We start from the raw sequence: 15,726 nt of genomic DNA, 5'->3' as shown, positions 1-15,726 counted from the left end.
GCTTCCATCCTGACTCAGTGAAGGAGAGGGAGGCGTGGGGGGGGGGGTGGGTGCGGTGAGGGAACAGGAAGAGATTTCCAGGTAGGAGTAGGGAGCCATAACCCCAGCACCAATCTCCCTGGGAGCTGTGATAGTGGCTCCTGGATTACGGACATTATCAGCCCAGCCGTAAGCAGCCAGATGCAGAGAATATCTGCTTTTATATTTGCTTTTTTACCACTATAAAAAAGGCCTTAACTAAGACCAAAACTAAGGAGCTGATTGTTGAACTCAGAAAGGGAAAACTAGAGGTATACAATCCAATGATCATTGGAGAGGGTGGGTGAATTTAAGTTTTTGGGAGTCACTATCTCAAAGGATCTTTCCTAGCCCTGGACAGAAGTACCAAGTCCTACATATCTAATTAGCTAACCTTACACAGATTTATACATATTAAATTAGCCAACCCTAGACAGGATGAGCCAACTCTGCATACCAAGAGACTGTAGCCCTGAGAATCAGGAAGGTGTGAATAAGGACAATAACATGAAGGGACACCGACAGGATACCCCCTGGTCCTCCAAGTATACTGAAACTGCACGTAGGCAGGAAGGATTGCCTAATGCCAAACCTCTCCAGCAGGAGGCAGAAGAATGTAAGGGGGAGGGTATTCCTATACTGAAATCAACTGTATAAAAGTTGGGTGAGCCCCAGTGTATGTGTGTATTCCCAGGGTAAGGGGAAGCAGCCAACTTTGCATTGTTGTAAAATAAATGTTCTTTGTTCTCAATTTTTGTCTCGAGCAATTTCTTTAAAGGTACTTTTTACCCCCTCCATAAATCTTCGTCCGCGAAGCCAAGCCAAAGAAAAACTTCTATTTCTAACACTATCAAGCTAATAGTTCAGTAATGTTTCAAGTTCATATCCTGGTGATACCATATTCTTGTAACCAGGTCTTTGTTTCCTCCTGATGGAGAATTTCGTTCCATTATATATTTTGGAAAACTGTCAAATTAGAAATCAAATCTGTGGAACTTGATTTCATCGAATGTTAGATTTGCATGCACCTATGATAACATGACTTGTTGACACTTAAATCTGAGTTATTGTTGGACATGGCAAAGCCCACGTTTCGGTTAGCACGATGCCTCAGTGAGCGGAATAGTTCTTGAAAATATGTAACTTTTTAAAATGTCCCAATTATTTACACACCAGTGTCATAACTGAGATGGTCAGAATGGGCGCCCTGGGCGAAACCCGCGGTCGGATGTGACGCCGGGCAAATGTTGCAATCCAGGCGTGGGATGCTTTAACGGAAGGGGTAGCTTTCCATCAACACCCTTTACGTGGGTCACCACAAAACAAGCCAGTTGTTGCCGCTGCCCGCGAGTGTATTTCCTCGCGTCCCGTTCTCAGTTTAGACCTGCGGGAGATTAATATCCGGAGCGGAGTGACAAAGGATTCGGATTGTAGCCACAGCCTTGCTGCTGGTGCTTGGAGTTCGAAGCAGTTCCGCATTTTTGTGGAACCGCCCGACTTGTGGCACAAGCGAGCGGAGGGGCGGAGGCAAACCTATTAAAGTGCGCTTTGGGGGTGGTTAAGCCAGTCGGAAAGATAATTGTGTCTAAACGAGAGGCGCTTGAATAGGTGAAGAGCAGTCCTGGTGCGTAAAAAGCTCTCCTTTCGCGTAACCCCTGAGTGAATATTCTCAAGTGGTTCCAATCTTCGGGTAAGTTAATGGGGGGGGGGAAATTAAAAAAAAAATGTTTTCTTTAATAACGTATTAAATATGTATATTTAGGGCAGGAGGGATGAACTGGTGTGTAGTAAATGACCAAATTTTTGCTTTTTTTTCCCCCTTTAGGAGCTTCCATTTAACTCCAAACAACTAAGTTGGCTCCTTAGTGGAATATAGTTTATGTAAAAAGTCTGTGGGGAAACTCAAATCCTTGTTTGCGGGTGTAAAAACTTTTTTTTTAAATTATGAACTCTAAATGGTTTAGAAAGCATGCAAAGTATTTGCCACCCACTTAGTATCTCGGTGGTTAGAGCATACGTTCCATTCAAAGCCAATACATTGGCACAATCTCCTCTGCAGCCTTTAGTTTGTCTTGTGTGCCACGTTTGAACTGTGGTAACCCATAGAAATTGAACAAAGTTAAACTTTAGAGCTGTGCCCATTTTAAGTATTTTCCAATTTGGGAACATGAAGTAATTTGGGATTTAACTAGGATTGTTAGAAAAGGCTGCCTATTGAAATTGGTTACGTGTGTTATCAATTTGTAAATGTTTCAACTCTGCTAATAACATCTTGATTATACTTGTGTGGAATACGTTGGCGGTTTCCAGTGCAAACGCGTTAGTTTTTGACGTATTAAACATTGTTTCTCTATAAAGTCGTTATTAGACAATAATTACTCTTTTGGATCCGTTCCAGCTGATTACTTGGGCTGCAGGTTGAAACATTTAAATTTTTAACTTAAGGGTTTGGATTTTTTTTTAAAGTTGCGCTTGAAAGAAATTGCAGGTACTAAAACGCTTAAATAGAATAAAGATCTAAAAATATGAAAGTCAGTCCACTAAAATGGATACAAGATGGGTAATTGGGCCATTTCTCTTTCCCCCCCCCCCCCCAAAAAAAAGCATTTGAAAGATGAAGCCCATACAGTTCATGGATCCAAATTGCATAACAATAAGAACCAGGCATTGGAAGTAAGGAGTGGGAGAATGCGCCCTTCGAGCATAGGCGCGAATTCGGGGTTTAGAATGAAGCGAGGAATGAATAGGATATTTTAAATATAGTTGATGGATTGAAAATAAAGTATGTCTAAAAAAACCTAGAACCTACTTGGTCTCGGAACATTTTTCTCTTGATCCCATGTATCTTTAATTTGGTATCTGTGGTTGGGGGGGGGGAGGAAATAACCTTTTAGGGCTTTTTTAATTTCTATAATTTACTAAATACTTGGCGACAAAGTGTGGCAAGATGTTAGATGTTAGATTCGAAAGACTTGCAGAGAATCCCCAAAATGTTCCAAATGTTGCTTGCAGATTTTATTTTGGGTACTTTGTATTATTACTGATTGGAAACCCAAGAAAACCGCAGAGCCCACCTCACTGACAAAAGACAAAGGAGGAAAAACCTAACACCCAACCCCAACCAACCAATTTTCCCTTGCAACCGCTGCAACCGTGTCTGCTTGTCCCGCATCGGACTTGTCAGCCACAAACTAGCCTGCAGCTGACGTGGACGTTACCCCTCCATAAATCTTCGTCCGCGAAGCCAAGCCAAAGAAGAAAGATCTACTGAAATTGCAGGAGAATAAGAAATGTAGTTGAGAAACCTGGAGCTTGTGCTTCAATGGTTGGTGACCCATTGACTGCCATTGATGCATCAGCTTGGCTTGAATTAATGTAAGGTTGAAGTGTTTGTCTGATTTGTGTTCTGGCTATGAGCCAACAGGCCTTTTCAATTTAATTACAGCTTGGTCTCTTACCACATGTGTTTTGCTTTTATTGGATTGTTTTAAAGGCATGATTGAGTTAATTACCCCATTTAGCCTCCAAACTATGGTTCCAATTAAGCCGAAGTCTGAATTTTATTTCATTAGTAAATTTTTGAGATCGTTGGAAATTTGAGATTGTTTTCTAATGTGTAATTATGTAAACTATCTATTTTTGCAGGTATATTTTCAGTTTAGAATTGGAATGGCAATGAGAAAAATCAACATTTTGATCCTCCTCTATGTGACCATAAGTTCTGTTCACTGCCGGTGGAAAAAGAGAGTATCAGAAGTTGGGTCAGATTTGGGGATAAAGGTTTTCGATCAGATTGTTAGCTCTAAACCAACAGAAAACATTATCATGTCTCCACATGGAATTGCTTCAATACTTTCGATCCTGCATCTAGGAGCTGATGGAAGAACAAGAGAACAATTAAGAAATGCTTTGAAGTTCAACTCGTATGGTTTGTTTAACTTGTTATGCTTCCTACTTGAATACTTAATAGAAATTTTATTGTGGGACACGTGTTTATCAATTTGGCAGAGAATCCCGCTGGCGTAGCCACGCGCAGAGATCCCGCTGGCGTAGCCACGCGCAGAGATCCCGCTGGCGTAGCCACGCGCAGAGATCCCGCTTGCGTAGCCACGCGCAGAGATCCCGCTGGCGTAGCCACGCGCAGAGATCCCGCTGGCGTAGCCACGCGCAGAGATCCCGCTGGCGTAGCCACGCGCAGAGATCCCGCTGGCGTAGCCACGCGCAGAGATCCCGCTGGCGTAGCCACGCGCAGAGATCCCGCTGGCGTAGCCACGCGCAGAGATCCCGCTGGCGTAGCCACGCGCAGAGATCCCGCTGGCGTAGCCACGCGCAGAGATCCCGCTGGCGTAGCCACGCGCAGAGATCCCGCTGGCGTAGCCACTTTTTATTTTGTTATCACAAACTATCCACGAAGAACACAATATTCTTTGGCAAGTTTTACTGGAGATGTTATTTGTGGCACTTCATGAAGAAATTGGAACTCTAAAATACTTGATACACGATTTGAAATATCAATGCATTTAAAATACAACCCATTAAACATTTTGAATGTTTGGACTAAATAATGTTCATTTATATTTTGTAGCTGAGTACCTTTGAATAGTAAAGGAGATACAATAGAAGTTTTTCAAATTAAGCCTTTATATATTGATTTTTATTTTCAGGTGCTCACAAAAAACTCAAAAAGATTCAAAAGTTATTAACTGAAGGGAGAAACCAGGATTTAGTTAGTATTGCTAATGGAATATTTGTACCGAGTACATTTTCATTGGAAAAACCCTTTATTTGGAAAGCTAATGATATTTATCAAGCTGCATTGAAAAATGTGAATTTTGAAGATCCAATAGCAGCTGCATCAATAATCAACCAATGGACTAAGAATCAAACTAGAGGTACAATTTCCATAAATCTGACTGGTAGCATGATATTTATCGTGGCAAGAATGTGAACTATTAAATATTTTTATAGGTGCTCCTCAAAGTTTACAGACATTTTTAACTTATTTGCAAGTTGATTTGTGTTTGACAATATTTTAGCAATTAAAATTGGTTTAAAGTAAAGGTGCATCTTCCAAGTTGTAAATCTGCCATAGAAGTTGACAGTAGGATTGGGGATTTATGGTGAGGAAAGCTTGCAGCTGGATTTGAACCAGCAGGAAAAAAATGGGCTGCAAAATGACAAGTGTGGGGTATTGCACTTTGGGAGGACAGCCGAGATAGGATTTGCGCCTTAAATGGTAGGAAACTTCAGAGTGTGATAGAATAGGGGGATCTTGGAGTATAGATAATTTCTTGAAAGTGGTGCCACGGAGATTTTTTTGACACATTGGCCTTAATAAATAAAAGTATTAAGTACAGGATTTGGGATGTTGAAGATGTGCAAGGTATTGGTGAGCCAGATTTGGAATATTCTGCATTGAAAGAGCACAAAATTTAAAAGAATGCTGGTGAGACAAGAGGAGCTGCGTTGTGAGTTTGGGGGGGGCGGGGGAAGAGATGGAGAAGTGAATAGGTTAGGAATTTATTTTCTGCCAATTGCAGAATGAGGTGAGATTTGATGGGGGCATACAAAATTGTGAAGGGTTTGGATAGAATAAATGCAACCAGGTTTGTTCTGTACTGAGATTGGATGAGTCAAGAATTGGAGGATGTGGATTTAAGGTGGAATGTTTAAGGAGAACATCTGAATGTGGAACAAACTACAGGTTACAACATTCAAGAGCAATTTGGATAGGAGTATGGAGAACTATAATGCAGGTCAAAGGGATGAGGTGGAATAACAGTTCAGCATGGACCAGGTGGGTTCAAGTGACTGCTGTAGTGTTTTATAGCTTCAATTACTTTCAAGTTTATTTGCATTCATCAGTGGTAATTTCAAATTTTAAAGACTGAATATAATGTAGGTAATTTAAAATTTACTCTTTGTAATGGGTATTAAGTGATATTGACTTGTACACTGCATGAAGGATGTTTAATCTTTTTATTTCAATGTGGTTTGTTTCTTTAGGTATGATCACAAATCTAATTTCCCCAACCATTCTCAATGAAGCTACCAGGCTTGTACTAGTCAATGCTATATATTTTAAGGGTCTGTGGAAATCCAGATTTCTACGAAAAAGTACTCACAATAGCGATTTCTATGCAGCTGATGGAAATGTGTATAAAGTTCCGATGATGAACCAAAGATCAACGTTCAATTTTGGTAAGTCATATATGAATTGATTGTATGTAGCTGGTAGATTGTGCAATGTATTGCCCAATTTACTTCAAAGTATGATGGATAATGGGGCGTATGGGTGTGTTCTTGCAATGCTGCTGTTTACCTGAGCCAAATGACTACATTAATGATTACAAAATTAATCATCAAAGATGCATTTCCTCAGTTGACAGGAAGTCTTTCGTAAATAAATTGAATGCTCATGAATGTTAATTTGCCAGTTTTGAATTGGATGCATTATTAATTTTTTTGTATATTTTGAATTGCCTATTTGAACATTCATTAACCAATTATAAATATTACTGTATTCTTCTGCAAATACCAATATTGCTGCAGACTCGGGAGCACTTTATTTATTGGCTTGGGCCATCAATTGAGGCAAGAATCATTGTTTATCTGTGCCATGTAGTGACTACTTTAACTTGGATACACCTCAAACTATTGACATTTTTGAAATTTATCATTGCTTCTGCCAATGGTTTTAATTGCCCACAAAGAATATTGTACTTGGACAAGGAAAGTATTGGATATCTGTGATCATAAGTGAATTATAATGCCCAAAATCATTCCCATATCAGTAGTTTTAAAAGTAGCGAGCAGCTTTTTCTCTAAACCTTTGTCTCCAAGCCATTACTATAAAAACTATTGCATTTGTGATGTTTGTAATTTACTGGACACTATATTTGCCCTTTCTATAATAAAGATAGTACACAACATTTTGTCTGCAAATGAACACTGAAAGTTGCATGAGTACATGAGATTAATCTGCTTTTAAGATGATTTTTGGTTTTGTTTTTTGTAGGTATGGCCAAAACACCTACTAATGTGAAATATTATGTTCTTGAGCTGCCATATCATGGAGACACAATTAGCATGTTTATTGCTCTTCCAGAAAATATTAGTATCCCACTCTCTGCAGTAACTCCTCATATTAATTCACAATCTATAAATAACTGGAGGAAAATAATGTCTGGAAAGATGCTTGATATTTCTATACCTCGGTGAGCAGAAATATTCGGCCTTATTTATCTTTGCTGTATATAAAGTACTGAGTGTTTTGACAACCTGTGTATAACTTGAATGTGTATACAATTTCTAATTGCTCTTTCTGTACCCTATGGTGGATTTATTTGGCTCTAAATGATCTAATGTAATGAAGCTATGTCCTTGGCCCCTGTTCTACTCACTTTACACCTACGACTGTACGGCTCAGTATGACAATAACATCTACAAATTTGTGGGTTGTAAAGGAAAGGGATTGAAAACTCTGCTGGAAGGTGCAACGACAACCTTGCATTTAATGTCACCAAAGCGAAGAAGCTGATTGTTGACTTCAGAAAAAGGGTCAGAGATGTATAGTGATCATTGGATCAGAGTTGGAGAGGATGATAAAATTTAAGTTCTTGGGAGAGTGACTATCTTGGATGACCTTTCCTGGACCCAACACACCAATGGCATTGTGAAGAAATCACTACTTCCTCAGGAGTTTGCGGAGGTTTGGTATGACATGCGCAACTGTAGCAAATATTAATGGAGGGGTGGTAGAAGGTGTGCTGACTGGCTGCATCATGGTCCTATATGGAAACACCAATACCCCTGAGCTTAAAAACACTCCAAAAGGTGTAGAGGTCATTAACCCTCCCCACTATTTAGCACATATATCGGGAGTACTGCTGTCAGAGAGCAGCAGCAATCATCAAAGACCCTCACCACCCAGCACATGCTCTGTTCTCGCTGCTGCATTCTGGAAAGAGGTATAGGTGCCACAAGACTTGGATCACCAGGTTCACGATCAGCTACTACCCCTCCATCAGACTCCTCAATGACAAACTCATTGTTCATTTTATTGATTTTTTTTTCTTTGTACACTTTGTTTACAGTAATTTACATTTTTTCTCTTTTTTTGATCTGCTAATTAGTGGTAATTCTGCTGTGCCTGCAGGAAAAAGGAATTTCGGGGTTGTATATGTCCTATATGTACTCTGGCAATAAATCTGAAAAATTGACTGCTTTATATTCCTAGATTCACTGCTGAGACAGAGACCAATATGGAGAAGATACTTGCAGGTCTTGGAATCACTGACATGTTTGAGGTTAAAGCCAATTTTAGAAAGATCCATAGTAAGTAGCACTGCTTGTTTAAGTAACTTTATAAAAGCACATTTGATTTGCATATAAATTGCAACAATCTCTTGCAGGATCTGGTCAGTTGTATGTTTCAAAAGTCCTACAAAAGGCTAAAATTGAAGTAAATGAAGATGGAACAAAGGCCTCTGCAGGAACAGGCAAGTCTGTCAGCATTATAAAGGTAGTCCCAAATTATTCAAAACACATGAATGTATTTGAATGAAGCCTAGTTTGGATAGCATTAACTCACCACATGTGGTTAAGGTGCATTGTATCTTGCAGAAAGGGAGGAGAAAATTCGAATGGAATGGGTCGTCTTTATCATTCTGGTGTAGTGTCAGAAGTTTGGAAAATTACAAATAGTTGCACTCTTCAAAAATGAATGTTAAGATAAATAAACAGCAGACCAATCAGGCTGTGAGAAATAATAAACCAAGAATAATGTTGCTTAGATAACTGAATTGAAGTAAGTTACTACAGATCAATTAACAACAAATCATCTTCAACAAGAAATATTTGAGGTGTTTGCCCTATATAGTTGTTATGTGGACTTCTGGGGATGTGTTGAAAGTACTTTGCAATAGGTTTTTAACAAAAATAAAGCCTATGGAACAAAAAAAGGTCAGCGATAGCAGGGAAATGAAATTGTCTTGGGCACAATCTAGTTTAGCTAATTTTTTTTCCTGATAAGAGAAAAGGATACCCTATAGATCATTTTTGTATTGTGCTGTACATGAGGTGCAGCACTAAAGGTTCAAGGGTGGCTGATAGCCCTGTGGGATGTTGCACACATAAATTAGCATTTTTGTACCAGCCTCTAATCCTATTTGCTAACTAATGATTGTACAGGTGCCAAACCTTTTTATCTGGAATTATCAGGATTGTTTGGAATCTTTTTAAAACTGCAGTCCCTTTAAGACTGTCCAAGTCACACTGCCGTCTCTCACCTTGCCTGCCACTGTACCAGCATCAGGGGGACAGCCCCCTTGGTTCTACTGCACTGGTGCTGGAAGGGGTTTCTGTTGTGCAGGGATTTACGGGTACAGACAATGGCCATTGAGCCGCTGCTGTGACGACTGAAACCACTGTGATGCTGTAAAGGCATTGGTAATACAGTGATTCAGAGGAGTTTATAAAGTATTGGAACAACATGGGATATTCCAACGCGAGTTGAGAGGGTCATGCTCAACAGGTAGGGTACTTGTAAATTAATGATACCACCAATTAGCAATGTGGAATGTTACAGGATACACGGGAGTTGAGGGAGGATTGTGTCGGGTCATGTTTGGCACCAAATTCCATCTTTGAGCAGATGTCTACCGAAAAAGTGCCGGTTTTTGGAGGTTGTGTTTTAGAATCCCGGATAAAAGGTTGGGCATCTGGTATTGCAACTTTCATGTTGTAAGGAGTTTGATCTAAGCTCTGTCTAAACCTTGGACCTAAACAGATTTGTTTATGCAAAAACACTAATTTCTGTTTGTGGTAGGGCAGAGACCTGTGGAGACATAGCATATTTAAAACTGCAAATTATTCAAATATTCATAAATTCTCCTGCAAGAATACAGTAAGGCTCGGCCATGATTTCAGGGTCTGTTTTTTAATGGAGAAAAATAAACTTTTTATTCTTCATTTTCAAGAAATATTGAGCAGTTATTTGTTTTGATCCATAGTCTGCAAAACATTTTTTTGTCTGTGCCAGCAGTTGGAAAACTGTCAATAAAATACCACATGGATTTGAAACTAGATTTTTTTTATCATCCCAAGAACTGTATGCATCTTAGCCTAATTGCTCTTTGCAGGCTTTAATTTAAGCATGTGCCATGATTTAAGAAATTACACTTTTGGAGGTAATAAACATTTTGAAATGGCTTAACCCCTTTTCCACTAGCATCTTCTCCCAAGAATTAACTGGGACAGTCCAGTGGAAAAAGAAAACAGCATGCCAGCATCAAATTATGTCATTTCACACTGGGGATTAACCACCTCAAACCCTTCTTGGATCCCTGGTTGTCAGCGGATCCCTGGTTGTCAGCGGATCCCTGGTTGTCAGCGGATCCCTGGTTGTCAGCGGATCCCTGGTTGTCAGCGGATCCCTGGTTGTCAGCGGATCCCTGGTTGTCAGCGGATCCCTGGTTGTCAGCGGATCCCTGGTTGTCAGCGGATCCCTGGTTGTCAGCGGATCCCTGGTTGTCAGCGGATCCCTGGTTGTCAGCGGATCCCTGGTTGTCAGCGGATCCCTGGTTGTCAGCGGATCCCTGGTTGTCAGCGGATCCCTGGTTGTCAGCGGATCCCTGGTTGTCAGCGGATCCCTGGTTGTCAGCGGATCCCTGGTTGTCAGCGGATCCCTGGTTGTCAGCGGATCCCTGGTTGTCAGCGGATCCCTGGTTGTCAGCGGATCCCTGGTTGTCAGCGGATCCCTGGTTGTCAGCGGATCCCTGGTTGTCAGCGGATCCCTGGTTGTCAGCGGATCCCTGGTTGTCAGCGGATCCCTGGTTGTCAGCGGATCCCTGGTTGTCAGCGGATCCCTGGTTGTCAGCGGATCCCTGGTTGTCAGCGGATCCCTGGTTGTCAGCGGATCCCTGGTTGTCAGCGGATCCCTGGTTGTCAGCGGATCCCTGGTTGTCAGCGGATCCCTGGTTGTCAGCGGATCCCTGGTTGTCAGCGGATCCCTGGTTGTCAGCGGATCCCTGGTTGTCAGCGGATCCCTGGTTGTCAGCGGATCCCTGGTTGTCAGCGGATCCCTGGTTGTCAGCGGATCCCTGGTTGTCAGCGGATCCCTGGTTGTCAGCGGATCCCTGGTTGTCAGCGGATCCCTGGTTGTCAGCGGATCCCTGGTTGTCAGCGGATCCCTGGTTGTCAGCGGATCCCTGGTTGTCAGCGGATCCCTGGTTGTCAGCGGATCCCTGGTTGTCAGCGGATCCCTGGTTGTCAGCGGATCCCTGGTTGTCAGCGGATCCCTGGTTGTCAGCGGATCCCTGGTTGTCAGCGGATCCCTGGTTGTCAGCTGATAAAACCAGTGGAAAAGGAACAGCAGACAGTCACCTGTTTCCAGTAGAAGATAAAACACACTAATCCCTAGGGATGAGTTGTGGTACAGTGGAAACTACACAAAGGGCTTCTCATCTTGGGATACTGTAAAGCCAATTAACTGGGATGCCAGTGGAAAAGGGGACTTTATAGCTGGGGAGTGCTGTGAATCTGCTAATAGCTTTGTTTCCATTACAGCTGCTGTTCTTATGTTGAAGTCACTTAGAATAATCCCTCCATTTACAGTAAATAGACCATTTCTGTATATTGTCCGGCACAATATTACAGGTAAAAAAAATCCTTTCTATTTTATTGCATCCTTTTGATTATAAATTGCTTGAAAATAGTTGATTTTTTTTTGGTTTGATAATTGAATCTTTAATTCACAAAAAATGCTGCAGTAGATGGAACTCCTGAGCAGCTGAAGCAACATCAGAGAAAGTTGTTGTTTCTGTTGAATGGGATATTTTCATCAGGTTGGTTTATTAAACTGAATATATTTTTAAAAACCTAGAAATGTAAAAATCTTAAATCTATTTTTAAAAAAAATTAATATTTTGAGCGAAAGATCCCAGAACAAAGAATGAGGAGTAAAATGACGAGTTGCAGACATTTGGGAAGGGAAGTAAAGGATAAAAGGAAGATCTCTAATGGGATGAGGCCAGCCAGAATTGCCAGCGTGCTGAGCTATTAATTGGAAATGCTCTTTGACCTGCAGTGTTTTCACCAGTTTTTGTATTGAATTATGCCTTTCAATACTTGTGGAAATTCCATTAGCCCATGTTTGCATCAGCTGAATTAGATTTTAATTTTTAAACTTTGTTGCAATCTAGTTTTAAGAAGCACCAGTATTTCTGGGTTTTTCCCCTTCAGTGCTCCAAGAAACTACCTCCTAGGAATTGGTTTGTATTTAATGGCATTCCAATTGTTAGACTTAAATTGGTGACATCCAGAGCTCCTTTTTGCCCTGAAAATGGGTTTTAATTTGTCTAGTTTCCCATAATTCCCATATTACTGCTTGAATACTTTATTCAGCTACACTTTGCTAAATGTCTCCTGGACATAACCAGAACCTCAAAGCCAGGCACCAGGACTAGGTGCAAACAGGTTGCATGATTTGTCCAGAATATCTCTGTCTCTGTCTCTCTCTGTCTCTGTCTCTCTCTGTCTCTGTCTCTCTCTGTCTCTGTCTCTCTCTGTCTCTGTCTCTCTCTGTCTCTCTCTGTCTCTGTCTCTCTCTGTCTCTGTCTCTCTCTCTCTCTCTCTGTTTCTCTGTCTCTCTCTCTCGCTCTTGAAATTAAACATAAATATATGATCAACAAATTCTTAACATTACTGCATACACATTTAAAATTTAATATGCCTTGTCTGCATTATTTCATCTGCAAAAATTCAATTGAAGTGAAAGCTCATAGACACTACAGGATGTAATCTGGCAGTGCCTCCACAAACGGTATGCAGAGTCCTGAACCTGGTGCCATTTTATGTGAGTGCTCATGGGCAAACCAGCAAAATGCAACATTCTTCACAGTTGCTTTCAGGTTATAAGTGAGTTTATTGGCCTGAAGCAACAATTAATAGCAAGTTAATAAATCAATAAATAGAAATGGAATGCCTGGAATTCCTGTGCAAAGCCTGATTGCTGATCTATTGTAATTTAAATATGGAATGAAGGAAAAGCTTGACAAATTTTGTAATTCTTCCACAAAATTTCCTTAAACTGCTCAAGCATATTGGCCAACTAAATATCCAGTGATGGGAAGGAGACATAGGGTAGGTACATTTTTAAAGTACATTTTTCAATAATGATCTAAACTGCTAGTAAATGTGAGTGGTGCTGAAGAGCTATTGCTCTTGATTGTTAAATGTCATTAGTAATAACATTTGGAATAATAGAAGATAAATGAGCCTGGTGGGCTGATAATCACTTGTTAACGCACCAAATCACTTGTTTCTTAACGCGCTCTTTGATTCACTTTCAGTATGGACTTTGCTTCAGCAATTGCCTTTGGCAGATATTTCTATGTTCTAAAGGCCTTTGAAACATTTTAACACCTCTTTCTAATATTGTGGTCCTTATCTCGATAAGAAGACTACCTAGTTTTTTGTTTGTAAATAGTTATAAATACCTGTTTTGGATAACAAGCTAAATCTATACTGTGCTTTCTAAAATGAATTGTCAAATTTATCCTGCAGTACATGAACTGCAGGATATTCATGTGTAATGGGCACAATGTGGAAGAACAGTGAAAGCTGGCCATTTGAAATGACACTCAGAAAATTTAAGTTACAAAAGTCATTTTTGCCATTCAAAAAAAGGCCAAGTTTTTAAACTTGGATTCACTTTGTCTGGATATATTTAGATATCATAATTTCAGTTGTAATCACAAAGCCCAAATGTTTTTACTCAATTATTTGCTAATTTGGATTATCTATAAAGTCAGAAAACATATTTTTGAAACATCTCCTTATTTGTGTTTGTATCCCCCTTGCTCTTGAATCCTTTTGGCTCCATGGCCCTGAACAATATCCAAAATACTGTTACAGGACACAAACCCCTTTTGTAAGGGTTTACTCTGAAAAGCTCAACATCTTGATACCTCTGCCTTTTTTGACGATTGACAAAGATGATTACTGTTTGTGGGAAATCCGTCAGCTGCAAAGCTGAGTGAGCAGGGTTGGAATGAGTAATGGAGAAAAGGAGGAAGTTGGGGATGTGTTTGGAGTGGGGTGCGAGTTGGATCTTGTAATCTTCCTAGCTCCACAGTACTGAAATAACATTTATTTGTTGAGCAACTGCTTGTGGTCCAATTTAAAGACTGTTGGGTAAGCTGCTTCCTGTTGGAATTCAGTATGAAATGTGTACAACACACTGGACCTCTAGGGCCATGGATTGGTAGCACAAATGCCTCTCATTTGTTTAATTTGAGAGTTTGGTGTCCACAAAGCAAGTTTTAATTGTATTTGAAAGAAGACTATTCAAGCAGAACCACTCTTAAAGTTGTACACTTGAGATGATGTGCTTAACTAAATTGATAACTAGCTACAATGTGGGCTCTGATTGCTATTTTTTGTTCTGAATTGCTTACACAGGTACCATCCTTTTCATTGGACAAGTTTCAAAGCCATAATAAGGCAACATTGATAGAAAAACTTTTCTGAAGCGCTTTCTAGTGTTCAGGAAAATACCAAATTGCTTCCAAGTCGTTTGATTGTAAGAAGTAAATCTATTATGTAGACCATTAATTTTAATTGAAACTGTCAAAGTAATGTTTATTTTTGCCTTGCTTAGAATGTTTTCTCTGTAAATGCCATATGTTCTAACCATTTGCAGCCATGCCTTTTTAATTCTGTATTACCTTGACCTCTGAGTCGATAACAAAATATTTACTCTTGAAATGCAAGTGGAATTCAAGTGGGAGGAAAAGTGCTCTACTCAAAAAAAAGTACATGTGATATTAACTAGAGATGTTGGATGTTTGTGGTTTAAATATCCAATGCAACTTTAGAACATCCTTTTGTAGAATTGTGTGATGTTTTTGCACCCAACCACCATTCAAGTCAAAAAGGGAATTCAACATAGCATGACAGATGTTCAGGAATAATTAGTGCTTCCTTTTGAGTTACTTTTTTTTAACCAAAAGTTAAATATTTTGGTTACTTCTAGAATTGGAAGCAGCTTGATTTAAGCAGAAATTATGGAAGATCAAATGCATCATAGTGAATAATAGTAAAGATCTTTCTAGTAGAATTGAAATTTTTTTTAATTTAAAAACTTAATTTTATCTACTTATATTTTGTTGGTTATGTTAGGAAATGGGTGCTTTATTAATGCATTTAATTCATAGTCTTTTTTTTAAATGTGATTAATTCTACTTTGAAGTTTTTTGAAGTAAGTTTTGCCTGAACAATAGACATTTTATCAAAATTTTTTTTCATTAAAATTAATTTGAATTACCATACTGTTTGATTTTTATTTTCTGTCAGATAGTCATTGGAAAATTTTGGCCGATTTGCAAAATTCTTGATTAAAAGGGAAAATGGAAGGTGGTATGGGGATTGCAACAATGTTATCTTGAATGGATTGTTTGGCCAAACCATGAAATAAATGTCAGTTATTCCAAAAGTGAAAGCAAATGTGGAAAGTTTTCACCTTGTTCATTGCTCTCTTTTAACCCTTGTCTCTGTCAGTACTTGACAAACCAATTCCAATATTATCTGATGGAGCTCTACTTGACATAATCAAAATAAGCATTTGATAAGTTCCCCCCCTGTAATTTTACAGGGAGGGTGTAGACTCCAGAAAGCACCAGGGAGATTGGGCCATTTGGTCATCTC

General features: G+C 39.7%; 1 protein-coding gene across 1 annotated transcript; it reads left to right on the top strand.

Moving 5' to 3' along the window:
• Window positions 1-1,300: 1,300 nt before the first annotated feature.
• Window positions 1,301-15,514, top strand: serpine2 (serpin peptidase inhibitor, clade E (nexin, plasminogen activator inhibitor type 1), member 2). Its single transcript, XM_069896722.1, has 9 exons — window positions 1,301-1,708; window positions 3,664-3,946; window positions 4,683-4,910; window positions 6,025-6,219; window positions 7,037-7,235; window positions 8,258-8,355; window positions 8,433-8,519; window positions 11,587-11,676; window positions 14,482-15,514. The coding sequence occupies exons 2-9, from the start codon at window positions 3,688-3,690 to the stop codon at window positions 14,517-14,519; spliced, it is 1,194 nt and encodes a 397-aa protein (XP_069752823.1). The 5' UTR covers window positions 1,301-1,708; window positions 3,664-3,687; the 3' UTR covers window positions 14,520-15,514.
• The last annotated feature ends 212 nt before the right edge of the window (window positions 15,515-15,726 follow it).

Source organism: Narcine bancroftii, chromosome 9 (assembly GCF_036971445.1).
Source record: "Narcine bancroftii isolate sNarBan1 chromosome 9, sNarBan1.hap1, whole genome shotgun sequence".
Classification (NCBI taxonomy): domain Eukaryota; kingdom Metazoa; phylum Chordata; class Chondrichthyes; order Torpediniformes; family Narcinidae; genus Narcine; species Narcine bancroftii.
This window is presented reverse-complemented; position numbering and strand designations above follow the sequence as displayed.

What these genes read in the sequence shown, in the direction of transcription:
- serpine2 (XM_069896722.1), top strand. Translation starts at nt 3,688, where the DNA reads ATGGCAATGAGAAAAATCAACATTTTGATCCTCCTCTATGTGACCATA. An exon ending in TTTGAAGTTCAACTCGTATG is followed by an intron (nt 3,947 to 4,682) that starts GTTTGTTTAACT and finishes TTTTATTTTCAG; the next exon opens with GTGCTCACAAAAAACTCAAA. An exon ending in GACTAAGAATCAAACTAGAG is followed by an intron (nt 4,911 to 6,024) that starts GTACAATTTCCA and finishes TTGTTTCTTTAG; the next exon opens with GTATGATCACAAATCTAATT.